The sequence below is a fragment of the Carcharodon carcharias genome, chromosome 6, assembly GCF_017639515.1.
Source record: "Carcharodon carcharias isolate sCarCar2 chromosome 6, sCarCar2.pri, whole genome shotgun sequence".
NCBI lineage: Eukaryota > Metazoa > Chordata > Chondrichthyes > Lamniformes > Lamnidae > Carcharodon > Carcharodon carcharias.
The window spans coordinates 5,854,383-5,882,350 of record NC_054472.1 but is presented as its reverse complement, the minus strand read 5'-3'; the positions used below and the strand labels follow the sequence as shown (position 1 = coordinate 5,882,350).

Sequence of the window (27,968 nt, the reverse complement as noted above, 5' to 3'; positions counted from 1 at the left end):
AAGGTGCTATATAAATCCATCTACATAAATGCAAGCTGCTGGCGGCCTTGTGGCACAAGTGGGCAGTGTCCCTGCCTCTGAGCCAGAAGCGCTGGGTTCGAGTCCCACTCCGGGACTTGAAGGAAGGCGTGTTCCCACGAACCTGCAAATCCTTCCATCACACGCCCATGGCAGGCGGTCAGAGCGGGACAGATGCCTGGTCAGCCGTGTGATGGGCAGGAGGTCGGAGCCTGGAAGGTCACCACCCATAGCTCCAGACTGCAACATGCAGAAGTCTATGTCATCACAGCAACTCGGACTCTCCCTGGGTGAACTGTAACACATTTCACCAGCCTGGGAAAGACACGTGGAGATGGGCTGAACGGCTTCTGCACCCGCTCAATGGGGTGAAGCTTTGCAACAGCCGCAGCTGGGTTTGATTGACAGGGAGAGGGGAGGAGCTGGGGCGTAAGGGGGCGGGGCCGTGGGGGCGGGCGCGGGGCCACGAGGGTGGGCGAGGGGCGGGGCCACGAGGGTGGGCCGAGTCGGGCGAGGGGAGGGGAGGGGAGGGGAGTGGCCGGTGGGCGGGGCCTGGATATCCTGTCCGCCGACAGTCCCTGTTGATAAAGTTGCGGCGGTTTGAATCCCCCCCACCTCTTGCCAAGATGGCGGACTATGACCTGACGATGCGGATCGCGAATTTCCTGGACCGGCACCTGGTCTTCCCGCTGCTCGAGTTCCTCTCGGTTAAAGAGGTAAAGTCTCGGGCCTCCTCCCCTGGCCACGCACACACCGCGCGGGAGCCCCGGCAGCGGCACCGAGCCCGAGGCCGAGGCCTCTCAGCGCCCCGCACGTGAACTGGAAGCTGGGCCTGGGGCCTGGGCCTGGGCCGAGCCGCCCGCCCCGGGCCCTCTGCCAGGCCTGGGCTTGAGGTTATAAACCCCCCCCCCCCCCCCCCCTCTCTTACAGCCGGTTTTATTCCCTCCGGATCTCCCTGCTCCTGAGGAAGGCTCCCGAGTGTGGGGGACGTTTCGCCGCCACTTCTCCCCCCACCCCCCGGGCGCTTGACAGCCAGTGAAGTACTTTCTGACGTGTAGCCACTGTTATAAATGTCTGAAACGCAGCAGCTGGTTCTGCGCACAGCAAGATCCCACCCACAATCATGTCACAATGACCAGATTACGTTTCAGTGATGGCGATTGAGGGATAACTATTGGCCTGGATGCTGAGGGGGAGACCTCGCCTGCTCTTCAAAACAGTGTCATGGGATCTTTCACATCCACTTGACACGGGCCTTGGGTTTTCATCTTGTAAGTTGGTACCTGTGACAATGCAGGGCTTCCTCGGTATGTCACATGGAAATGCCTTACTTGTGTTTTTTTAAAAAAACTTTTGCATGAACTGTGCCACACCTTCAAACAGTCTGTTGGACTCAGTTGATACAAGTTGGATTGATTGTAGTTTTAAACTTTGCAGGATAATGGGCCTTGGCAGCATGATTTAACCTTGCTTGGGTTATTCTGTTGCAGCGACAACTTATACGGCACTTTTAATTTAATGAAACTCCCCAAGGTACTTCACAGGAGCATTATCAAACAGAGTAGGACACCAAGTCACATTAGGAGATACTAGGTCAGGTGACCAAAAGTTTGGTCAGAGGGATAGTCTTTAACAAATGTCTTAAATGAGGAGAGAGCAGTAGAGAAGTGGAGATGTGCAGGGAGGGAATTCCAGAGCTTGGGGCCTAGGCAACTGAAGGTAGAGCCACTGTCTCTTGAGTTCTTGGGATCCAGGCTGACTTGCTTTCACTCTGGTTTGATGGATTCTGAGATGGCTCATCTGCAGACAGTCACATGTGGGTGCTTGGAGGGTCAGATGGCTGGGTTGTTGGGATATTTGTGTGCTCTGTCCGCCTCAACTTTGACTCTCTATGTTCCTGGCAAAGTTTCTTGATGTGTTTGGTGCCTTCCTGAATGAGACTTCTCCAATTTGGTCGGTCACAAGCCAGGGTCTGAGCAGGTGGGGGTGTTTGTTCTCTTTGGATGCTTTGAGAAGATTCCTAAAGCATTTCCTCCTGGGAGTCTCCTGTCATGACTGAGTTCTAAGTCGAGGAATTTCTTCAGGTGCCTGGTGTCAAGTGACATGGCCTGCCCAGCGGAGCTGCATTTAAGTGATTAGCATCTCAGTGTTGCTTATGTTGGCTCGAGAGAGGGTGCTGCTGTTGGACTGCCATCCTTTCCACTGGATTTGGAGGATCTTGTGAAGGCACTGCCAATGGTCGTCCTCCAGTGCTTGAGAGGTGCCTGGTATAGGTTGTCCAATTCTCTGAAGTATATAGGAGCACATAAGCCATGACATACTGGAGCAATTATAGTTCAGTGGGCACAGTGGTGATAGGTAAACAGGACTTGCTTCGAGTTTAGACACGGGCAGTAGAGTTTAGGATATCTTCAAGTTTATGGAGGGTAGAATGTGGGAGACATTGGAATTGTAAAGTCTAGATGTAACGAAGGCATGAATGAGATGAGCTGGGACAGGGACAAAGTCAAGCGATGTTATGGAGGTGGAATAGCCAATCTGACTAATGGCTGAATGAGGTCAAAAGCTCATCTCAGGATCAAGTGTAACATCAGGGTTGTGAACAGACTGGTTTAATTTCAGACTGTAGCCCAGGAGAAGGATAGGATCGGTAGGTAGGGAAGAGTTTGGAGGGGCAAACAATGGCTTCAGTCTTTCCAGTATATCATGTTAGAGCTTATATTGCACAATATAAGTGTGATGGAGCCTCTAGCAGTATTAGTTGAGCCAATATTTTACAATTTTTTGTTTTATTCGTTTGTGGGATGCAGACGTCGCTGGCTAGGCCAGCATTTATTGCCCATTAGAGGGCATTTTTAAGAGTCAACCATATTTCTGTGGATCTGGGGTTCAATATAGGCCAGACCAGGTAAGGATGGCAGATTTCCTTCCCTAAAGGACATTAGCGTGCCAGATGGGTTTTTATGACAATCGGCAATGGTTTCATTGTCATCATTAGACTTTTAACTTGAGATATTGAATCATTTATTGAATTCAAATTCTATCTGCTGTGGTGGGATTCGAACCCAGGTACCCAGAGCATTACTCTGGGCCTCTGGATCACCAGCCCAGTGACAATACCACTGTGCTATCGCCTCCCCTAGATAATATATAATGTCTTTAATTTGAAAAGTGTCCCCAAAAGCCTGTGGATGCTGGGGGTCAGATTATTGTATAAAATTCTGAGTACTACACTTTATGAAGGATGTCAAGGGCTCTGAGGGGGCACAGAGGCGATTTACTAGAATGATACAAGGGATGAGAGATTTGAGTTTGGAGAATCTGCAATTGCTCTTAGAATAGAGAAGGCTGAGGCAAGATCTTCAAAATTCCGAAAGCTTTGATAGAGGAAGTAGGAAGAAACTGTTTCCTCTGTCAAATGGATTGATAACCAGAGGTCATAGATTTAAAATTATGGTAGAACTGGAAGGGGAATGAGACGTTTCTTCACATTGTGAAGACAAAGTCTAGCTCAATTCTGTTGTTGCCATTAAGAGCTGTATATAATTTTTCACAGTAGAAGGGAGCATATGATCCACGGTAAATATAAACGATTAGTCTCATTGCATTGTGGTCTGCTGAGGTGACTACAGTAGGTGTACAGTTCTACAGGTTTCCAGTAGGCCTCTGCTACCTCACCCAGGTGCCCATAGGCAGAGAGCGTTGGCATGCTGTTTGTCTGTGGGAAAACTCTCACCTTGACTGAGGCCTGACCAATGATTTATTAAGGTTTGTGTGGTTTTATTTTTTGTATTCAATACCCCTATTTACAAAGCCAAGTATGCCATACAATTTAACTGCCTTATCAACTTACCCTGCCAGCTTCAAGGATTTGTAAATATCCATTTTTCGCCCACTCCACCCTCACTCAATCCCCTTGCCCAAACAACAGGGAGCAGGGATCTTTACTTGACTGTCAGGAGTGGGATGCCTAACTGAGTTTTTTGTTATCTCTTTGTTAACCTAGAGGCACGCCAATCAGTTTGACTGCACAATCTGCTGCCTACCTGAATTCAGTTAATCCAGCACTGATCACTGGCACTTTGCTGCTCCTGAGGGTTCGTTTGCACACTCACGTCATGGTCCATTAGGGGAGTTAATGACCAATTTTGATCTTATGGTGTATAGTTTCTGGGCTGATGAATTAATAGTTAAGGTAGCTGGACACAGAACTCGAGCTGTGGTCTGAGTACCAGCTGAAGTTTGAAGAATTCTGTCCTAACATTTGGCACATTTTGATTTCAGATTTACAATGAAAAGGAACTCCTCCAAGGAAAGCTGGATCTTCTTAGTGACACAAACATGGTTGACTTTGCTATGGATGTGTACAAGAACTTGTACCCTGATAAAGAAATTCCACAAGGTGAGTTGTATGCAATACGTTCAATGTAATTCAGGGTTTAGAATGTTAAATATTTGCTATTCACAAGCGGTGGTTTTGTGAATGAAATCCATTCATGACCTGCCCCCTAGAAATACACTGGCGTGGATTTCTAACTTTTATTCCACTAGAGTTGCATTTGGATTAGATATGTAACTAACTTTTCAGCTATACAGTGATGAATTAGCCATTGCATGACCACTTCTGCACGGTCAATGGAATATATTAAAATGCCAAGTATAAAACGTGATGTTGTAGACAGCTGCGTTACTTCTTGCACCAGCTGCAGCAATCACTATCCACCTGAGGAGGGATAGGAAGAATAGGAGTTACAGCTGGAGAAGGAAGCTGACCTATGTGACAAGCCTTGGAGTTGACCGTACAGTAGTACAGCATTTAAAAAAAAATCTTTCATGTGATGTGGGTGTCACTGGCTAGGCCACCATTTATTGCTCATCCCTAGTTGCCCTTGAGAAGGTGGTGGTGAGCTGCCTTCTTGAACCGCTGCAGTCCATGTGGTGGGGAGGGAGCTCCAGGATTTGATCCAGTGACACTGAAGGAACGGTGATACATTTCCATGTCAGGATGGTGAGTAGCTTGGAGGGGAACTTCCAGGTGATGGTGTTCCCATGCATCTGCTGCCCTTGTCCTTCTAGATGGTAGCAATCGTGAGTTTGGAAGATGCTGTCTAACAAACCTTGGTGAGTTTCTGCAGTGCATCTTGTAGACGCTACACACTGTCACTGTGTGTTGTGGTACCGATGCAAATGTGTGCATATTGTCAGGCACTCCAAAGGCTTATGTCAACCATTGAGGTTCCTTTGCCCTCAATAATTAGCTGGTCTGTGATGTGCCCATGAGCCTCTTGTCAACATCATCCTCCATCCTTGGCATTTTTCACAAACTTGTGGGATAGGAGATGGTTTCTAGTACATGTGACTTGAATTATTTTCAGTCATGGTGGTCTGAAAGCCATAGAATCTTGCCATTCACAGGGTCACTTAATAACTTCACTGTTGATGAAGAAAGATTCAACACAACTTTGTACTATATGCTGAGGAGTCAGCATTAGTAAATCTCAGCTACTCTGGGACAAGAGGAGCCCATTCACTCTACAAACCACTTCTACTATTCTGTTTGATCATGGCTGATCTGTATCTCAAATCTATTTAGACCCCACGCCTTTGCTCCATATCTATCTATCCCTTGGAGGAGATGGTGGTGTAGTGGTAATGTCACTGTTTAGTAATCCAGAGGCTCATTATTACTCTGGGGGCATGGGTTCAAATCCTGCCACGGAAGCTGGTGGGATTTGAATTCGGTTAATAGACTGTAGAATTGAAAGCTACTCTCAGGAATGGGGACCATGGAACTATCATTGATATTTTAAGAAAAACCCTTTCTTCATTTCCTTCACTTTACTGTCCTTACTCAACCTGATTGGCTTGTGACTCCATATCCACAGCAATGTGATTGACTCTTAACTGCCCTTTGCAAAGGCCTAGCAAGCTACTCTGCTCAAGGGCAATTAGGGATGGCCAACAAAGGCTGGACCTACCAGTAACGCCCACATCTCATGAAAGAGTAAAGAAAAAAAAGAACCCTGTTAACACAAATCTTATCGATTTCATTGGAGGACTCTCTCTGCTCTCCCCATCCATCCTTTCAATGAACGGACAGGCTTGTTGGGAGAATTTGGAGATGAGCCCAAATGGAATAGCTATTGAGGTGTTTGTTAGTATGCTTGACTTTGTGAAGGCTGTACCCATTGATCTCTAATTATCTGGTGCTCTACATCTGGCTCTTCTCTGAAATGTTTCCCCCCACACCCAACTCTGTTCAGTTGTACCGTTAGTGACGTTGTGAAAAAACAGGGCTCTGGACTGTTTTAGTTCAGGAGTCATTATCTCCCTGTTACCCAGGTAGAAGAGTGCTCTGTCTGTGGATTGATGAGGGGTGTCCTTTACTGAATAGATATTCAGGGCCCATTAGTGGATGGATGAAAAAAGATTAGGAATATATTAGTCTACCTCCTTAACCACATTTGTTGTGTAGGTAACTTGTATTAAAAAGAAAGAGCTTACATATATCTAGTGCCTTTCTCAATCGCCGGATGTCTCATAGAGCTTTCCAGCCAATGAAGTACTTTTGAATTGAAGTCATCAACATCCTGGGGGTTACCATTGACTAGAAACTGAACTGGACCAGCCATATAAATATTCACTACAAGAGCAGGCCAGAAGCTGGGGATTCTGTGGCAAGTAAATCATCTCTTGTCTCCCCAAAGCCTGTCCACCATCTACAAGGCCCAAGTCCGGAGTGTGATGGAATACTCCCCACTTACCTGGATGAGTGCAGCTCCAACAACACTCAAGAAGCTCGACACCATCCAGGACAAAGAAGCCCACTTGACTGGCATTCCACTCAGCACCTTAAACATTCACTCCCTCCACCACCAATGCACAGTGGCAGCAGTGTGTACTATCTACAAGGTGCACTGCAGCAGCTCACTAAGGCTTCTTCGACAGCACCTTCCAAACCTACAAACTCTACCACCTAGAAGGACAAGGGCAGCAGACACATGGGAACACACCACCTGTGAGTTTCCCTCCAAGCCACACATAATCCTGCCTTGGAAATAGATCCCCGTTCCTCCAACGACGCTGGGTCAGAATCCTGGACCTCTCTCCCTAACAGCATTGTGGGTGTACCTAAACCACATGGACTGCAGCGGTTCAAGAAGGCTGCTCATCTCCCATCTTAAGGGCAATTAGGGATGGGAAATAAATGCTGGCTTAGCGAGCAAAGCTCATCCTGTCAATGAATAAATAAAGTCACTGCTTCAATGTAGGAAATGCAGCAGTTTGTGCACAGCAAGATCCCACAAACAGCAATGTGGTAATCAGATATTTGGTTTTTAGGTTTTGGTTGAGGTAATAAATATTGTCCAAGACCCTAAGGAAAACGTCCCTGCTCTTCAAACAGTACCATAGAATCTGCTCGAGATCTACCACTACTGCTGTGGATATTGAGGAAGATCTGCATTGAATTTCTCTGTTTCAAGCTGATGTTAGAATCCATTCTCTGTGCACGGTGGAGAAGATCCTCTCCAGTATCTGTGTGGAGATTCCCTCATTGCATTTTTTTACAGTCCGGTCTCAAACCTTCCAAAGCGCAAGAGCTGGGCGGCTTTCTCCTGGCCTGGTGTTCCAATGTTGCTTGCTGCTGTGTGGTTTTCTTCCTATCACTGAACCACTGTGGACATGTGCCAGTTTTTAACTCAGAGGCTGTGGTTTTGATTTGAGCTGCCCCCTTCCCTAGCCCCAGCCTTCTGTTGTGTGGGTTTATGGAGATGCATTTCGAGTTGTGAACAGCATCTGCCTTTAAGAAGCACATAATGGCTTTGTTGTTTTCCCCATTCTTATTTTGGCAGCCAGGTCTTCCGATCAGTAGCTTGTAGGTCTCAAGGCTCTGATTTCTGGCTTGTTTTAGTGTTTAATTCTCATCATTACTGCTGCCTGAAGATTGAAAGACTTAAAAGTATCAGCATAAAATATCTAATGGCAAATGTGGATAATCAGTGCGAGAAACCTGTGCAAAGCATACACTCTAAATTCCCTAACTGCTATTTTATTTATTTCAGATCCAATAAATAGAATGAGTGGTTTTCAGTGCACTTAGAGAAGCTGCAAGCAGTTCTAAGCATGATTGATCTCACACTTTACTTGATTACACTGTCACAGAAGCATTGTAATAAAATATTTCTGTATTCCAAGCTGTAGTGAAAACCAGGATGATGTGCATTAGTCACCCATATGAAGATGTGCAGTTTCTAGATGTAAAGCCTTGATACTTCCACACAGGCAAGGGGGGATTTTTTATAATATTGAGCACAAAGTAAATTTAAACAATGCACTTCTAAAGGAGCAGTAATTGTCCTGGCTGGCTCACCATAATTTGCTTCTTCATGTCCAGGAAATGTAATTGAATCCTTTTAATTGTTGGCTATGATAAAAAGAATATGGCCTTGCGTGTCCCTAGGACATCTCAAAGTGCTTTACAACCTGTGAAGTACTTTTAAAATGTAGCCACTGTTGTAAAGTAGGGAAAACAGCAGCTAATTTTGCACATAGAAAGCTCCTGCAAACAGCAGTATGCTAATGACCAAATGACCTTGTTAGTGATTTTGCTTTGAGGGGACAACTCCCCTGCTCTCTATTGAAAAATTCCATGGGATCTTTTATGCCCACCTGAGGGGGCAGACAAGTTTAACGTCGTACCTGAAAAATGGCACCTCTGAGTGCTGTACCCCATCAGCACTGCACTGGGAATGTCAATCTGGGTCTTCTGCTCAGTCTCTGGAGTGACACTCAAGCAAGAAATACCCACTAAGTCATGGCTAAGCCCGGTGAGTGAGCAGATCATACTGGCAATTGGCATGTTCTGAGACCAGAGTAGCTGAGAGAAGTTTAGGGCAGGGCATCAGTTGAGTGCCTTAGTGCTAACTTGAATGGTGAACAAATGGTGAATCCTGTAGATGGGAAATGAATGTGGAACATTCACATTCTCTCAATTTATGAAAGCTTGTAGCAATTTTTTTGCAGGGAGGAGGTGGGATGTTGAAAGGAGAAGAGAATTTCACCTTGAAAGTACTTTCCTTTCTGTCCCCCAAAAAGCTACAACTTGTGTCTAATCTTTAAAAAGAATCCAGGAGAAATTTAAAAACTCCTGTTAATTTGAAGACACTGCCTTGTATAAATGCGCACCTATGAACATTTGAGTGAAAGCAATCTGTTTGAATTCTCAGCTCTGAGAGAGAAGCGCACCACTGTGGTTGCTCAGCTGAAACAGCTCCAGTCCGAAACTGAACCAATTGTAAAGATGTTTGAGGATCCAGAAACTACGAGGCAAATGCAGTCGACCAGGTAGGCAGACATGAAACCACACTACATACATGTAATTGGAAGCACAGACAGTTTGTCATTATTTATCTTGGCGTCATTTGTGTAGAGAAATTAAGATAATCTACGTACCAGTTTTTTGATCTGATCAGCTGCTCCACTGGTGATCTCAGTTTAGGTCTTGCCCTACCTGACACTTTGGAGATCTGTGACACATTTGTATATGCATGATATTTAGCAGTAGATAATCAGTAATGAAAGCTGGGGCACAGAATTGATTACAGATGCAGAAAATGTTTCCCTGATTGGGGCGTTGCATTCTGCATGTTCTTCGTGTGTTGGAGTTGTGTTTTACATATTACAAATCCAAATATGCAAATTGTACCACTCACCATTTCCTCTTCCATTGCCACAAATGGATTTATCTGTCTAGGTGTGGTTGGATGTTGAGAGCCGCTGATGGGTGTGCAGATGCTTGACCCAAGCATAGTTGACGTGTGCTTGTAAACTGACTGCACGATGCATTTTTCATCAGAACAAATTTGGTACATCGGCATTTGTAGCTAGTAAAAGTGGGCGTGACGGGCTATCTAGGCATATTGAATTAATACTTTTTATTTGATTATTTTTATTGAACATGTAATGTGAAAGTGCGATATGTCCACAATTCTCCCCGTCTATAAATGGCCACGATCTGTACAATCATCCTCCTACAGTTTTCCATTTCTATCAATCACAAACCATCTGGACATGTTTTAATAAACCCTTATTTGCCCTTACATCCCAATATAGTCGATTCAAAGAAATTTCGCTGAATTTGTTTTTAATCCTTCAATTACATGAATTGGCTTAAATAAAATATCAGAATTAATTTTTGTAAGAAGCAGCGTAGTTATAGCAATAAAGCCAGTAGGTTCCAATAAGTCTTACGGCACAGGAGGAGGCAATCTGGCCCACTGAGTCCACCCCAGCTCTATCCTCATAACCCTGCAAGTTTATTTTGCTCAAGTGTCCATCCAATTTCCTTCTAAAATCGTTGATTGTTTCTGCTTCCACCACTCTCGCGGGCAGCAGGTTTCGGGTTATTACCGCTTGCTATGTAAAAAGAAAGCTCTTCCTCTCATCCCTTATGCAACTCTTTTCCAAAACCTTAAATCTGTGCCCCCTAGTCCTTCTACCAGCAGGTGATAGGATCAAAGCTAATTCTGTCAATAATTCCAACCTCACCTTGTGAGTAAAATGTCTCCATCCCTGAAACCATTCTGATAAATCTCCTAAAGTAAAAACAGAAAATGCTGGAAAAACTCAGCAGGTCTGAAGAAGGGCCGTACGGTCTCGAAACGTTAACTCTGTTTCTCTCTCCACAGATGCTGTCAGGCCTGCTGAGTTTTTCCAGCACTTTGTTTTTATTTCAAATTCCCAGCATCCGCAGCGTTTTGCTTTTATCCTGATAATTCTCCTCTCGGGGGATCCTCACATCCTTCCTAAAGCGTGGTGACCAGATCTGGGGACACTACTCTAGTTGTGGCCTAGCCAGAGCTTTATAAAGCTTCACCAAAACTTGCCTGCTTTTGTATTCCATGCTTTGCTAATTGCTCTCAATATGTCATGCCACCTTCAAAGATCTATGCACATGAACTCCCAGATCCCCCTCTACCCTGCACCATTAGAACTGTGCCATTAAGTCCATATTACCTCTCGCTACTCCTAAATGTATCACCTCACACCCCTCTGTATTAAATTCCATCTGCCATTGTTCTGCACATTCTACTAACCTATCTTTGTCCTGTTTCAATCATTTGGTATGATCCTCACTGTTTGCTGCACCTCCAAGTTTGGTATCATTGGCAAATTCTGAAATTTATTCTGTACTCTAATAGAGATCAAAATATATTTTATAGATTAAAAAAGCAACTTAGGGTTGAATAACAGATTGCAATGTTTGATCAATAGCCTGGAGTTCTTGCATGAGGACTGTTAAGGATTGGAACATTTCTGAGCTTGGAAGTTTTGCCTGTTTTTTCAGATAAAGACTGAGGTAATTAAATTGATGTCCATGCATACTCTAAGCCTTTTAGAACTAATGAACTGACATTTGTCCTATTATTCCACATTTGATATTTTGGCTCAATGTTATTCACTTTCTCCACCCTTCTCACCAACCGCCACACCCAAATTTGGTTTCCACGCTGTAATACCCTCTGTTTTGGGACTACTCAGCAATCAGCTCTTAGGAAATACATGATAGTGTCTTTGCTTACACATTCCTCCTTTTCTGTGTGGACATGTTGAAAAATGGGGAGTGCAGATTTGAAGCTTACTGCTTCTTGAAGTCACAAACACAGACTTGCACTCTGTGCTGCTACATACCACCAGCTACTGAAACTCATTCTTTTAAACTTCATGTAATTTGAGTACAAGCTGTGTTACTAGTTACCCTGTTGCTCATCTTGTAATCTTCCTGTAAAATATTTGTAACTTCAAAACTTTTAAGTTAATTGGCAAAATAACCAGTGGGGGTGAGATGAGGAGCATTCTTTTTAACGCAGAGGGTTGTTATAATCTAGAATGCACAGCCCGAGGGTGATGGAAGCAGATTCAATAATAACTTTCAAAAGGGAATTAGCTATATATGAAAAAAAGAGAACTTTGCCGGGCTATGGCTAAAGAGCAGGGGATGGGACAAGGATTGTCAACCGAGCTGGACATATTATGGGAAATGCCAGTGGAAGTAGCTTCACAGAAACCCAGTGGCATACTGGGAATGGTTTTGGGGTGAGGCGGGTCACTTATCCCTTTGATTGAGAAATTAGTTTGGCATCTGAAAACTATCCACTCAACAGAATGAATTTGCAGCCTGCTAGATTCAAAAACTTGAGAAAACAATGGCTATTCACCTCACTAAACAGATGTAAATCTTGACTATTAAAACTTTGCAGATGCACATTGTCCTTTTCTGATCTAATTTCTGTTCCACATTATTAATGTTGACATCACTGATCATCTTGTCTACTTTTAATTTATTTTTTGTGATTTCGTTTCTTTTACTCTCTCTAAAACCCTTCATGTCTGCACACAAATGAATCTTGCTGAAGTAAAAGCTCCATAAAAGCATTAGAAGGGGAAAGTAAATCATGGGTGGCAAGGATTTTTTTTTTTTGCATAGAAAATCTGTAATAGCCAGAACTAAAACCTGTTTGTTTTGCAATATACACAGAACTCACCAGCATACAGACACGCATGCACGGCTGTAACTGAGACTTAATAAAAAAAAAAGCATGGATTTCCAGCTGTGACCTACTCGGAAGGGAACAATGCATGTTTCTGTGCGCAAGTGCGGTATATGCAGTGTGCTGCAAATTAGCTTGGAGGATGTGTCCATGTGACACACTTACCAAGAACTGAGAGTGCTGGAAATACACATTTATACTGAGAAAGCAGCATTCCAATCTCCCGGAATGCTTTCTTTGGTCACCAGGAAATTGATGCCGACTCCAGGAGATTCTCAGCCATTCTGGGAGAGTTGGCAATCTTACATGCAGCTAATTGGGTCACTCTTTCAAAGTGCCAGCGCAGGTATGATGGGTCGAATTGTTTCCTTCTATATTGCAAAATTTTACGGCAGTGATAAATTCTCAATCTGTAAATCTGCTACTAAAAATGGGTACTCTTCATAAGTTGTTGTCACTTATCACTATCTTGATCAGAACTCTTTTTAAGGGGCGGGTGCAGTCGGAAGCTTCATACGTGTGGCATCTGTGGTTAAATCTGGGCAATGGAGTGGAGTTAATTTGATTTACTCAAGCAGAATTGCTCTAGTTATCACATTTAAAACATGTGCTTTTTTAATGAAACAATTTTATTAATCTCCATCTGGAGTGTTTCAAATGCTGATGGTTTGTCCTTTAACTATCTGCTCTTTATTTGTGACCCTGCACATTAATTGATGTTTCCAATTATGAGTATTGTGACTAAATGATTCTAGCATGTAGATGAATGGTACAAAAAGTCATATATGTAATTTTTATAATTATATTCAGTGTAATTTTGTCAATACATTAAAGAAAACATTTAATTGAAGTCCTGATTGTGAGGTACCAACAGATTGTAGAACTTAAGGGGATCAAATGAGAGGCTTTGGTTGTATGTTTGCAGATCAAAGTTGGAGGACAGACTCTGTGTAAGGTGTCATTAATAGATTTGACAAGCCACATCAAATGCAGGGCAGTGAACAGCCCAGAGTATTTTCTGTGTGAGGGATTGCAATTATAGCTAACGGTTGACTTAGAATGAGGGGCCACAGACAAATGGGTCTTGTCCTGACTTGTTCAGCAGTAATTGAAGACAGTCTTGTGTGTTTTTTTAAAAAAAAAGTCAGGGATTGTGCTGTGACTTTGACGAGATGGTAACTTGCTTGCTTCCCCTGCTACCTGTGTCTAGTGGAATAAATACATCTGTCATATTTGGGAAATTTCAAACACTACTTCACTACTGCAGTTCCACTACTGTAGGATTGTCTGTGTCTGGTTGGTGGTGGGCTATAAGGTGCCGCCAGTGATTTATCAGTGTCTCAGTGTGGCAAGATCCCGTTCTCAATATCTTCAGAGGAATAGAGGTTAGGAAATACAATGTGGGTCAACCTATCCCATGCTTGTGTGTCCAGGAGTGACCCTGGAGTTGTGATTCCTTGCAGAAGATGCTTTCAGTTCTGTACTCATTTTGGTTGACCTTTGACTGTGGTTGCAGACAAATTGACCACTTGGATTCTCCTTGAGTGTAGACAAATTTAACAAAATAGGAATATAATGGGAGAGGAGCGGATTCTAAAATGAATGATGAAACAGTCTGGGATAAGAATGAAGTGAAAGGGATGACATATCAGAAGGTGGGATGAAATGAATAAAATTAACTATATGGAAAGTACTATTTCTCACAAAGCAAAGGACACTTGTACTCTCAAAAGGCTGTGCAGATCATTGAAATTTTCATGACTGAGATCGACAGCTTTTTGTTCTGTCGGAGTATCAAGGATAAATTAAGTTGAGTTAAGGACCATATATGATCTAATAGCACAGCAGAACAGACTTGCTCCCAAACAGCCTAGTTCTAAATTTGAGATTTTATTCAATTATGGGATGTGAACATTGCTGCCAAGGCTGGCACTTATTTCCTTTGAGAAGGTGGAGGTGAACTGCTACCTTGAGCAATTGCAGTCCATCTAGTGCGGGTACACCCACAGTACTGTAAGGGAGGAAGTTCCAGGATTTTGACCCAGTGACAATATAGTTCCAAGTCAGGATGGTGTGTCACTGTGAAGGGAAGTTATATGCATCTGCTGTCCTTGTTCTTCTGTTTGGTAGAGGTCGTATGTTTGGAAGGTGCTATTGAAGGAGGCTTGGTGAGTTGCTGCTGCGCCTCTGGTTCTGAATCACCCACCAGAGGAGAGAGTTTCTCTCTATCTAAACTATTGAATCTCTTTCTCATTTTGAGTGCCTTGATTAAGTCACCCATCAACCTCCTGAACTCATGATAATACAACCCACCATTATGCAACCTGACCCCTCAAATTAACCCTGAGGCCCAGTTCTTGTGCTGTTGATTCCTGCACTGTACCACTCCATTACTCCAATATATCCTTCCTGAGGTGTGATACCCAAAAGTGAGTGAAGTACTCCAAATGGGCTGTGACCACAGCTCTCTATAACTGATGTATGACACACTCCCCTTTCCAACCTCATCCTTGAGATAAAGACCTACATTCCATTAATTCCTTTCATTGTTCTTCATACCTGTGCACTAGTTTTTAGAGATTTGTACATGGACACATGAATCCCTGTGTTTCCCTCCGCTTCTGGGGTTTCCCCATATTGTCAGAGCCCATTTTGTATATGACACATTCCAGCACACAGATTAATCTGCTTGCCTTTAATGCACTCACATCAATGTTTATACATGGTCCACTTCATTTGCCTTTAAAATAAGTTACAGTGCAATAAAAGTGAAGTTCCTCCCACCTCTTAAAATGGACAGTGGGAGCCAGGAAAGGAGTAAAGCTAAGCAATAGAAATCCAAACTTGGGAAGCATTGAGTGAATGAAAGGAGGTAATGGGAGAAAGACTGGGAGGAATGGAGACCAGACAAATTACTGGAGATAATTGATTAAATTATTAATTTTTAACTGATGTATTTTAAATGCTTATTTTAATAGTTTTGGTTTTATACAGAAATAAAGCTGTTGTTGAAACTTTCATTGTAAATTGACCAATACAGGGCTGTCTTTGAACATGCTGGCAATCTAAGGGGCAAGTTTTGTGTGTGTGGAATATTGGTGGAAATTGTTTGATTGTAGCTTGTTTTATTCTTTGGATGTGATGGTTTGAGACTTCCCATTCATTTCACTTCTTGTGGATCTTACCTTCCTAATGACAGGAAGCTTTCTAGCTATCACTGAGCTGGATCCAAATCCATGTCCCAAAGGTCAGTCATTAGCCCTTTGTACATGGTACGTCCCTGATAAAGTCATTATTGAAATGAGGATATTGATTGATGTTGTCTGCTTAATGGCCGTGGACATGGTCAGAAGAGTAGATTGCCTCGAGAGTTTTCAGCTCTGGGGCCGGAGTTCAGATCCATTCTGTATGAAAGTGTTCGAGTCGTATTTCTTTAAACTGGATTTTTTTCTTGGAAGGACATTGCAGTATTTGGACATTTGGAGGCTGCCCAAGAGTTTTTTAAAAAGGGTCAGAGGTTCACTTTGGAGCTGTCAATAAACAGGCCTCTTCCAAGCAATCACCTGAGCTGTATGGTACTTGAGAAGGAGTTGTTTGTTTGTTTTGAACTGCAAAGAATTTTAATCAATGAAAAGCTGGAAGACAAAAAGGCAATCACATTGCCAAGGCAAAACCTTAAGTTTGAACCTGTAGTTTTGCTTTCAGTCTTGTTGGGGAAAGTCTGAGAACAGACGGCTATCCTGACTAGCTCTCTTTCCCTCTCTGCTTTGTGAAACCGTGTGTGGTTCTCGACCTGTAGCCAGATAATCCTCATCTGAGTGGAGTTTGTCTGCATAATTTTGGACTTGCAAACTGAGACAGGAAGAATTGGTCCAGCTATACACTCCTCCATGCTGAAGCATGATTGGTGAACTTCCCGACATCCACTGGGCTTGAGGGGATTTCAGACCGGCAACATCAAACATCTGTGGACATTAATTCTGTTTTCTTTCTAAGTTTCTTTTTTCCATCCGCCTGACTCTGCGGAGACTACCTGTGTGTCTTTTTGTCTGTGCGAGCTTGGGAAGTTTAAAAGGGTTCGTTAGTTATACTTCCGGATTACAATTGTGTCAACCAGTTCTTGAAACTTGTTTAAAAGGAGTTTTGTTTTATAATAAATCATTGAGTTTTTTGGAAGAAGCCTGGAGCCTCTTCTGGGTGCTGGGAGTATAGATAAACAATTGGCCACTTTGGTGAGAAAATTAAACATTTAACTTAATGGTATGGCCCGTGGAGTAGTGGAGTTTGATAATTCGCGCACTCCTCACATCCCAGTCGCAAAAGCACAAAACTGTTAGCTGGGCCCTAATGGACTGGTATGGAGAATTTATGTAGTATGCTTGTGTCAAAGTATGTGTTCTTCAGGTTTGTAAATGATGTAAGATATTGTAACAGACCAGGAACATCGGGGAGCTGGCAAAATTCACCTATTCTCTACGTTTACCAAGAGAAAATGGCTCTGTCTGCCTCACAGTGCATAGCAGCAGTAAACGATACATTTCAGACTATTATAGACATGTCTCTTAAATATTATCACAGCTATTCTCTTTTTCCCTGTTTATTTTGGAGTTTTTGGTAAGCTTTAAGGCAGCGACACTAGCTCAGTTTAAGACGCTGATATGTTCCATTATTTGCCCATTCCAGCGCAAATGATCTTAGTGTTTCCAAAAAGCTTTTTGTTCATGGTTGATTTATTGAACAAAATTTGTATTGGTTTGATTGATCAGTTCTGCTGTGTTTGAAATCAAATCTTTGGACAGTTGACCTGTCTCAACGTGTGCTTGGGGTAGCATCACATCAAGGCATAGCTAATTAAAATTATATAATTGGTTTTGAATAGTTAATGGGTTTGACACTGAGAGTATGCTGAGTTTAACATACCCTGTTCAAATAAATGATTTATGGCTGCAGCTTTGGTTCGTGACTCCAAGTCTACTGATAAGTCAACTCCCTCGCGTGGACTGATTTGGCAGCTCCTACAAGCCCTTGATGTGCTGAGTGCTCATTTCAACATGTAAGAAATAAGTGATATGTTGAAGTATGCATTTCTTTGTAACTGATTTAAAAAAAAAGAATTGGTGTGATACCTCCTTCATATGTTTTTAAATCACTTTTCGGACTTGTGTAAAATTCCAGATGCACCATGAATTCTCCTACAGGTCAGTTAGTTCATTATAGATATTACTTCAAAAAGCCTAGTGATAATGACATTACAAGCTGTTCACTAACATTTTCCAGTTATGCACCAGAAATATCCTCCGTTCATGTCTTCAGTTCTGAATCTGAATTTAGTACTTCCTGTGTGGAGCTGTACAGGATACAAAATCGAAGGCTTGAAAGAGTTAGCTGCAGCTTTCATTAAAAGCCACTGCCGAAAGTTCTGGATTTACTTAGTCAAGTCTTTGAAGGGTAAAGTGTTGTTAACAGCGACAGTTTTGTGATTTGGTTTCGGAAGTCCCTGCAGAAGATTAGATGCTGCAGCTTGAGTTGAGAATACTGTATCTTACTTTCCATTCCATAAATGTCTGATTCAAAAAGATTACAGGTGTAGAAAAAAGACAGAGCCCAAACGTAAGGGTGTAAGTTTTATTGAAGTTCTTACTGTGAAGGAGCAATCCATTCAGTTCTGTCAAGAGCTTCTGACTCAACTGCCCTTTCAGGCAGTGAGTTCCAGACTCCCACCAACCTCGGTGAAAAAATTGCACCTCAACTCCCCTCTTAGCCATCTATCTCTTAACTTAAATCTATAACCCCTGGTTATTGACCCATCTGCTAATGGAAATAGTACCCTCCTATCCACCCTATCTATGTCCCTCATAGTCTTATACACCTCTATCAGGTCCCCTCTCAACCTTCGCTGCTCCAAGGAAAACAACCCCAGCCTATCCAATCTTTCCTCATAGCTCAGATCCTCCAGCCCAGGCAGCATCCTGGTAAATTCCTTTGCACCCTCTCCAGTGCAATCACATCCTCCATATAATGTGGTGACTAGAACTGTACACAATACTCCAGTTGTGGCCAGTGTTTTATACAGTCCCAGCATAACCTCCCTGCTCTTCTTTTCTATGCCTCAGCTAATAAAGGCAAGTATCCCATATGCCTTCTTAACCACCTTATCTACCTGCCCTGCTACCTTCAGGGATCTGAGAATATGCACACCAAGGTCCCTCTGACCTTTGTACTTTCCAGGGTCCTACCACTCATAAGGTAATCCTTTGCCTTGTTAGCCCTCCCCAAGTGTATTACCTTGCATTTTTCTGGGTTGAATTCCATTTGCCACTGCTCTGCTCACCTGACCACTTTGTTGATATCCTCCTGCAGTTTATGGCTACCCTCCTCACTATTTACCACCCTACCAATTTTCATGTCATCTGCGAACTTCTTGATCATACCCCTCTATACTTAAGTCCAAATTATTTATGTACACAAACAGCAAGGGCCCCAGCACCGAGCCCTGCGGAACCCCACTGGAAACAGATTTCCAATCACAGAAACATCCCTCTACCATTATCCTCTGCTTCCTGCCTCTCAGCCAATTTTGGATTTAACGTCCCACTTTGCCTTGGATCCCATGGGCTTTTATTTTCTTGACTAGTCTGCCATCAGGATTCTTATAAAAAGCCTTGCTAAAGTCCATATAGACCACATCAAATGCATTACCCTCATCAACACTCCTGGTTACTTCCTCAAAGAATTCGATCGAATTTGTCAAACCCGACCTTCCCTTAACAAACCTATGCTGACTATCCCTAATCTGTGCCTCTCCAAATACAGATATATTCTGTTCTTCAGAATTCTTTCTAGTAACTTCCCCACCACCGAGGTAAGACTGGCTGGCTTGTAATTTCCAGGCCTACCCTTTCCTCCTTTTTTTAATAATGGGACAACATTAGCAGTCTTCCAGTCCTCTGGCACTTCACCTGTGGCCAGAGAGCATTTGAAAATTACTGCCAGGGCCCCTGATATCTGTTCCCTTGCCTCCCTCAACAGCCTGGGATACATTTCATCCAGGCCTGCGGATTTATCCACTTTTAAGGACACTAAACCTGCTGATAACTCCTCTCTCTCCCTCTGTCTCTCTGTTAATTTCCTCTAATATTTCACAATCCTCCACCCTGATGTCTATACCTGCGTCGTCCTTTTCCATTGTGAAGACTGACGCAAAGTATTCATCGAGGACGGTACCCACGTCTTCTGGGTTCACACACACATTACCTCTACGATTCCTCATTGGCCCTACTCTTTCCCTAGTTATTCTCTTGCTCGTTATATATTTAAAAAACCCTCTTGGGTTTTCCTTTATTCTACCCAACAATGCTTTTTCATGCACACTCTTAGCTTTCCTAATTTCCTTGTTAAGTTTCCCACTGCACTTTTTATACTCCTTTAGGGACTCTGCCATATTGAGCCCTCAGTATGTGCCGTAAGCTTTTTTTCCTTAATCCCAATCTTTATGTTCATTGGCATCCAGGGTTCTCTGGACTTGGTTTCCCCCCACCCTTGTCTTTACATGAACATATTTGCCCTGTACTCTTGCTATTTCCTCCTTGTGTGCCTCCTGCTCTGACAGTTTTATCTGCAAGTAGCTCCTCCCAGTGCACTTGGGCAAATCGTATCTCATCTTTGTAACATTAGCCTTTCCCCAGTTTAGAACTTTTATTGCTGGCCCAACCATATCCTTTTCCATAACTATCCTAAAATTTAATGAGACATGGTCACTATCTCCAAAATGCTCCCCCACTGATATGCCTTTTTCATTCATTCATTCACAGGATACGGGCTTCGCTGCCTGGGCCAGCATTTATTGCCCATCCCTAATTGCCTTTGAGAAGGTGGTGGTGAGCTGCCTTCTTGAACCACTGCGGTCCATGTGATGTAGGTACACCCACAGTGCAGTTAGGGAGGGAGTGCCAGGATTATGACCCAGTGTCAGTGAAGGAACAGCGATATATTTCCAAGTTAGGATGGTGAGTGACTTGGAGGGGAACTTCCAGGTGGTGATGTTACTCTTGTCCTTCTAGATGGTAGTGGTCGTGGGTTTGGAAGGTGCTGTCGAAAGAGCCTTGGTGAACTCCTGTAGTGCATCTGGTAGATCGTACACACTGCTGCTACTGTGCGTCAGTGGTGGAGGGAGTGAATGTTTGTGGATGTGGTGCCAGTTAAGTGAGCTGCTTTGTCCTGGATAGTGACAAGCTTCTTGAGTGTTGTGGGAGCTGCACTAATCCAGGCAAATGGAGAGTATTCCATCATACTCCTGACCTGTGCCTTGTCGATGGTGGACAGGCTTTGGGGAGTCAGGAGGTGGGTTACTTTTCATACGATTTCTAGCCTCTGACCTGTTCTTGTAGCCACAGTATTTATATGGCTAGTCCATTTCAGTTTCTGGACAATGGTAACCCTGAGGATATTGATATTGGGGGCTATGCCTGGGCTCATTTCCAAATATTAGGTCCAGAACTGTCCCCTCCCTTGTTGGGTTTTCTACACACTGGCTAAAAAAAGTTCCCCTGGATGCAATTTAAGAATTTTGCTCCCTCCCTGCCTTGCGCACACATACTATCCCAGTTAATATTTGGGTAGTTAAAATCCCCTACTAATTATTGCCTTATTCTTTCGCTTCTCTGAAATTTGACTACATATTTGATCCTCTATCCCTCCCTGACTGGGGGCCTATAGTACACACCCAACAGCGTGTTTGCCCCTTTGTGTTTTTTTACTTCTATCCATATGGCCTCATTTGATGATCCTTCCAAGTTATCATCCCTCCTCACAGCTATAATTGATTCCTTGATCAATATTGCAACCCCACCCCCCACTCCTCTTCTAACCCCCTCTCTATCTCACCTGAATACCCTATAACCAAGAATGTTGAGCTGCCAATCCTGCTCTTTTAGCCAAGTCTCGGTCATAGCTATGATATCATACTCCCACGTGCCTATCTGTGCCCTCAGCTCATCTGTCGTCTTCCTCAGGCTCCTTGCATTAAAATATATTCCGTTTAGCCTTGCTAAACTCACTTCTTTCTTATCCAGCCTCTGCCTTCCAGATTTACTCACTAGTGTTTTAACTTCTAATTCCATCTCAGCGCCTCTCCCTCTGAACTACTTTTCAGGATCCTATCCCTCTGCCAATTTAGTTTAAATCCACCCCAGCAGCATTAGCAAACCTCCCCTTGAGGATGTTGGTCCTGTTCCTTTTCAGATGTAACCCGTCCAACTTGTACAGGTCCCACCAGCCCCCAGAAATGGTCCCAATGCTCCAGGGATCTAAAGCCCTCCCTCCTGCACCATCTCTCCAGCCACACGTTCATCTGCTCTATCCTTCTGTTCCTATACTCACTACTGCATAGCATTCAGAGTAATCTGGAGATTACTAACTTTGAAGTCCTTTTCAATTTCCTACCTAACTCCCTGAAGTCTGCTTGCAGGAGCTCATTTCTCTTTCTTCCTATGTCATTGGTCTCAACCTGGACCACGACCTCTGGCTGTTCACCCTCCCCCTTCAGAATGTCCTGCAGCTGTTCCATGACATCCTTGACCCTGGCATCTGGAAGGCAACATACCATCCTGGAGTCATGTCTACAGCCACAGAAGCGCCTGTCTACTCCCCTCACTAATGAATACCCTACCACTATTGCCCTTCCACACTTCCTCACCCCCTCCCCTTCCTGAGCAGCTGGACCACCCACAATGCCATGGCCTTGGCTCTGAACGGCCACCACAGAGGAACTGTCACTCTCACTGTTTTCCAAGGCCGAAAAACGGTGTTCGAATGAGATGCACTCGGCGGTGGGGGGGATTCCCTCACTACCTGCCTGGTGCCCTTCTCCTGTCTGGCAGTCACCCATTCGCTCTCTGCTTACACTTCCTTAAGCTGCGGGGTGACCACGTCCTGAAACGTTCTATCCACGAACCCCTCAGCCTCGTGAGTGCACCATGGTGCCCCCAGCTGCTGCTCAAGCTCCAGAACCCGGAGCTCAAGTTGCTGCAGTCAGAGGCACCTCCTGCACATACAGTCATCCATCATTCTGCTTTGATTCAATTCATAGTGGTAATATGGTATTATCTACGTGTAATATTTTTAAGGCTCCATGAGGTTGCTGCTTAACTGCTTTTTTTCTGCAACACCGTGCTTCAGCGTCTCGAATCTTTCCTTGTATACCCTCACCCTTATACATGTTGCTATTTCCCTTGCACCTCTCCAGTGCAGATATGGTGACATGGTGACTAAATTATACACACTGGCCCTATGTTCTGCCCCGTGTATTGTAAAGCCTTGGTGTATGTAATTCCTAACGGAGAATACTGCACTGTTCGTGGTATTCCCAAGTTCTGTTAGTTTTCAATCACTTGTCTCATTTTCTAGATATTGGAAGTGTTAAGTCTACTGTCCCTCCCAGCTCCCTTTCAAAGCATCCTTTACCAGTTCAGTTGTCCTTGTTGTACACTGTTCTTTTTTTTTGATTACGATACGGTGCTTCACACCGTGTTAAATTATATTTGCCTCATAAATTGCTGTCAGCAACCTAACCATTCTCCAATTTTTTTTGCTACATCTTCTGCCACTTCACTTCCTATTTGTGTTGTCTGCAAGTTTGACTTAGTTAAAAATTTGTTCTTAACATCCAAAATTCCAAGTTTGACTACACATCTTCCGTCTAACTTTATAGTTCTCGTGTGTGTTCTCCATCCCATTTTTAATTGAAGGATCCATTTCCATGGCCGCCTTCTGGCTTTGTTTTCATTAGAAGCTTTTCATGTGGACCTCAAATTACTGAGAATCCAAATAAACTATTTTTTTGGCAGACTACACTACCTTATTTGTGCTGTTGTTTAAGACAGCGATGCACACCTAAGTCCAAAACAAAAACAGAATTACCTGGAAAAACTCAGCAGGTCTGGCAGCGTCGGCGGAGAAGAAAAGAGTTTTGGCTGTCAAATTTCTTTGCACAGATACTTCTAATTGCCAGAATAATTTCTATAGTTTTACCCCTGTTAATAGGTTAATTGCCTGGGTCAGATTTATTGCCCTATTTAAAAGTGGTGCTGCACTCACTTGTTTCCAATTCTGCAGAAACTAACTTCTGTCCAATGATTCTGATGTGACAATAGCACATCCTCTACAAATGTCCTTCCCAATCTGCTACAGATCACTGAAATAGTTTTTAATCTTAAGTTTCCCTAACTTTTCTGTTTTGTGGTAACTGAAAGATAATGCTTTCCAACTTCACTGAATTTTTGGAATACATCGAGGATATTCTGTTATGGAGCAAAATATTGCAAATGCTAGAAATCTGAAATAGAAATATAAAATACTAGAAATATTTCGTGCTCTGTTACGAGCCTTCGTGGGGCAAAACTCATCTTGCTACTTCTTATCACTCCTGAGAACGAGAACATAAGACATAGAAGTAGAAGTAGGCCATTCGGCCCATCGAATCTGCTCTGCCATTCAGTGAGATCATGGCTGATCTGATGACCCTCAACTCCACTTTCCTGCCTTCGCCCCATAACCCTTGATTCCCTTACTGATTGAAATTCTGTCTGTCTCAGTCTTGAATATACTTAACGACCCAGCCTCTACAGCCCTCTGCGGTAAAGAATTCCAGAGATTGACTACCCTCTGAGAGAAGAAATTCCTCCTCATCTCTGTCTTAAATGGGTTTTAAAGAAATTCTGTTTGGAATGTTCATAAAAAGAGAATCAAACATTGCCCCACTATCTGGGATAGGAATTCCTGTTAGAGACAACGATCATAGCATAATAACTGGACACCTTTTATGCTGTGCGCATATGAGCATTTTAATAAGTGTATATTTCCTTTTGTGCAAAAATGCCACATTCTGTTTTCCGATAATGCTCAGCGCATTGTCCAGTTCATTGTGGCTAAGTAGAGCAGGGCATTAACTGAAAGATCGTGATGTTAGTGTGCCAGTGACAAAACATAGGAGGCAAAGAGCAATATATAATAGTTTAAGCCTAGGAGAGAGGGAGAAACTAAACAATATGGCAGGCAAGTGCTTGAATGATGCAGGTACAGTCTTCAATCAGATGATTAGCTGAATCACAAGAACCTGATCCTGTTCTAAGGTACCAATACACTACACCCATGTCAAAATCCCAGTTAACTGCTGCAAAAACCCGTGCACCCAATCAACCATTTGGTGCAGTTCTAAACTAAAACTTGCAAGGGAACAGTTTGAGCATTCTACAAATGCAGTGAAGAAAACCCGTTTTTCTTATATTTTTCCCTGGTCTTCCACTGCAAAGAAGCACATTTGCAAGGAATCAACATGCGGGAAGCAGGGATTGGGATAAAATGTGTTCATCAACTTTAGCTCGTGGGCTGATGGTCACATGCTGAACAGGTGGTCCTCATTTCCCTTTTCATGTTTAGAAGATATTTATAAATTACACACTGGGATGCATATGGACCAAACTCCTTACAATGTAGAGATTCTAAAACAAATAATAGAATGATGACAGCTATTTTATGTATGGCAACCAGTTGTGCTCATCCGGTTGTTCTTGCTGTCGTTAAAGGGTAATTGGGTGCCTCAAGCTGCTTGGGCGTTTGAAGTTAAGTCCTTGTATAATTGTGCTTTAGCTAAGGAGCTGTGCCACAAGGCTGAAGTAAGTTGACTTTGAACTTTAATGGGTGTTCTAAAGTTATTGCACTGACAATGCCTGACTGTGTGTAGCACTGTAATTAATATAAATTATAACTTATTCACAATTGGTTGCTGGTCACTTAGCATAAGTTAAGGAAAATGTAATTTCCTATAGTGATGTTACTAGAAAGATGTGAATTTTTTTTTGAATAAATAAGCTTGGTTAAATGCTTCAAGTTGAAACGTAATTGAGTCAAACTTCCAAGTGGATCAGAAGTTTAAACAAATAAGTATGGTCTTTGAACAAATCTGTACTTGGGTAAGTGTTCATAAGGCTGTTGGGGATGAGGGCTAAGTTGCATGGCCCTATTATGTTTAATTATCTTCTCTGCTAGGATGTGCCAATGCATATTCTGAAATCAGGGTAATTGGAGATTTATTTGCATCTTTTGCAATGAGACCAATTGATATTTTCAACTTCTGCCTGGTTTGATTTCACTTTAAACTTCCTAATTTAGCGTAACGACAATCATTTTATCATTCTTATTTGGTCTATTAAAAATCTAATTGAGTGTTTTTCACAATCCAGGCCCCTTGAACATCTCCATATTTCTGTGATCAAGCAACACACCTCTTTGCGTTTCAATTTCAAATTTTGTTTGGGCTAAAGAGCTGAACAAAAAGAGGTTTTTATGAAAACTGAAATAGAGAACCTTATTTGAAATAGGTCTATATTGCGTCTTGTTACCATCATCTCATTGCACAAAATCATGGACTCAGTTGTCTTGTGCTTCTAATGTCATGTCTGCAGGGAAAAATAGTGATTGATTCAAATGACCACTTAGCTACCTATTCACAAAACCTATGAATCCAAAGTAGCAAACAGCATCCAAAAAAATTACTGAAGCCAATAGAAATTGGGTGGGAAAACTCTCCACTAGCTGCAGTTATACCCAGTGCAAAGGAAGATAGTTGTGGTTGTTTAAGGTCTATCATCTCAGTCCCAGGATACTGCCGAAAGAGTTCCTTAAGGTCGTGTCCCAGGTCCAACCATCTTCAGGTGCTGTGTCAATGACCTTCCTTCCATCATAGTCAGAATGGGGATGTTCACTGATTGCATAGTGTACAGATCTACCACCATGGATTGCAGTAGTTTGATAAAGCGGCTCACTACCACCTCCTTTTCGAGAGCAATTTGACATGGGCAATAAATGTTGGTCTTGCTCGTGACATCTACATCCCATGAATGATTTTTTAAAAAAAACATTTTTTCCTTATAACTAAAACACCAGACTTTTTTTTAAAAAAGCGCAGTTCTATACAAAGAAATTCCAGTGCTTAGTGACAGTACTAACCATTTCATATTCCGGTTGTTCGCATGAAGTCCTGTATAGATCTGTCTTTCTGGCTGGAATTTGGAATTTGAGTATTGCTGTGAATATAAGGAATTTTTAGCCACCGTGGGCAAATTTTGTGTGAGGCATATAATGAGTTGTTCTGCCCTGCTCCTGCAATAGTCAATAACGGAGGCATCTGAAGCAAAATGCTAGATAACTATAATTGCAAACACCTGTCATGCACATGAAGCAGTCGGCCACAGTTAAATTAGTGAAATATTTTGTGTACGCTGTAGGTAAAATCATGGTAAAAGTGGAACTGCACTTAAGGTTGCGGATTATTTATGAGCAATACCACAATAGATACATGCATACCATGCATTTGCAGGGAACCTGCCAACTTAAACCCTGATTTCAACCAGGGCAACTATTGGATTGTTTCATTTGGCTGAGGTGCTTCCTGGCCAGGGAAGGGAAAGCTGTCAGCGATTCTTGTTACGGATCATACCCTCCTGCATTGGTGAAAGCTGGCTGGAGGCAAGATGAGTTCAGTTGATTTGCATTTGCTGCACAGACTTTTACAGAGCAAATAGCACTGAATTGACAAATCGAGAAGACAATTATTCAGTTGGATGGTCTTGCACAGAAGTAGTCAAAGATGCAACAAAACCTGCAATGTAAGGGCATAAAGAGCACCTGCTGACAAAACCAATGAAGATTGAGAAGAAATGAATTACACTTCATTGAATTTATTAGTGCAAATTGAGGAGAAAAGCCTTGCCGCTATTGATGCATTTTATCAAAATTTTTTGACTCTTTGTGGATAAGGAAGTGCTGTCAACATAAATGTCAACCCAAATATAAGCTAACATTAAGAGTTCACTAATTTTCTAGAATGTGTAATTGTACAGAAGGTGATGAAACAGAATGAAAACAGCCTGTAAAGGTTTCCACAATGTTTTAACCAAACAGATTTGACCTCTTGAGTCTCCATAGGGGAATATGATTTTTTTTTAAAAATTGGACAAGTCCTAATTTTTCCATGGATGCTTCACTTCTTTGCACTGAACATGCCTAGCTTGTTACAGTAAATTTGAGATGGAAAATGAAGTGCATTGTCTTTTGAAAAGTGGGCAGACATCACAAGTGTACAGTGTTGAGCAAGATGCTCATGCTGCTGCCACATTGACAATAAGGATTGACTGCTTCAGTTCAAAACATTTCTGTGTGTTGGGAGCCTGTTCACTCTACAGCCATGCACACTGTATGATTGCGCACATTTAGTTGTTTTGCAGGATTGGCTGGAGTTCAGCAGACTGCCAGCCAAAGCATACTTTCATTGTTAACCCAAATGTGGTGCAATAATGAAAAACAGACCATTTATGTTTTGATTTTAGAAAACTTAAATGTCGA

General features: G+C 42.8%; 1 protein-coding gene across 1 annotated transcript in view; it reads left to right on the top strand.

Moving 5' to 3' along the window:
* The first annotated feature begins 575 nt into the window (after window positions 1-575).
* The window catches only part of LOC121279398 (eukaryotic translation initiation factor 3 subunit E), a 143,928-nt gene continuing 116,535 nt past the window's right edge, over window positions 576-27,968 (top strand). The window contains exons 1-3 of the mRNA XM_041190617.1: window positions 576-734; window positions 4,303-4,420; window positions 9,246-9,363. Coding sequence (XP_041046551.1) covers window positions 645-734; window positions 4,303-4,420; window positions 9,246-9,363 — 326 coding nt within the window. The 5' untranslated portion in view covers window positions 576-644. The remainder of the gene's footprint in view (window positions 735-4,302; window positions 4,421-9,245; window positions 9,364-27,968) is intronic.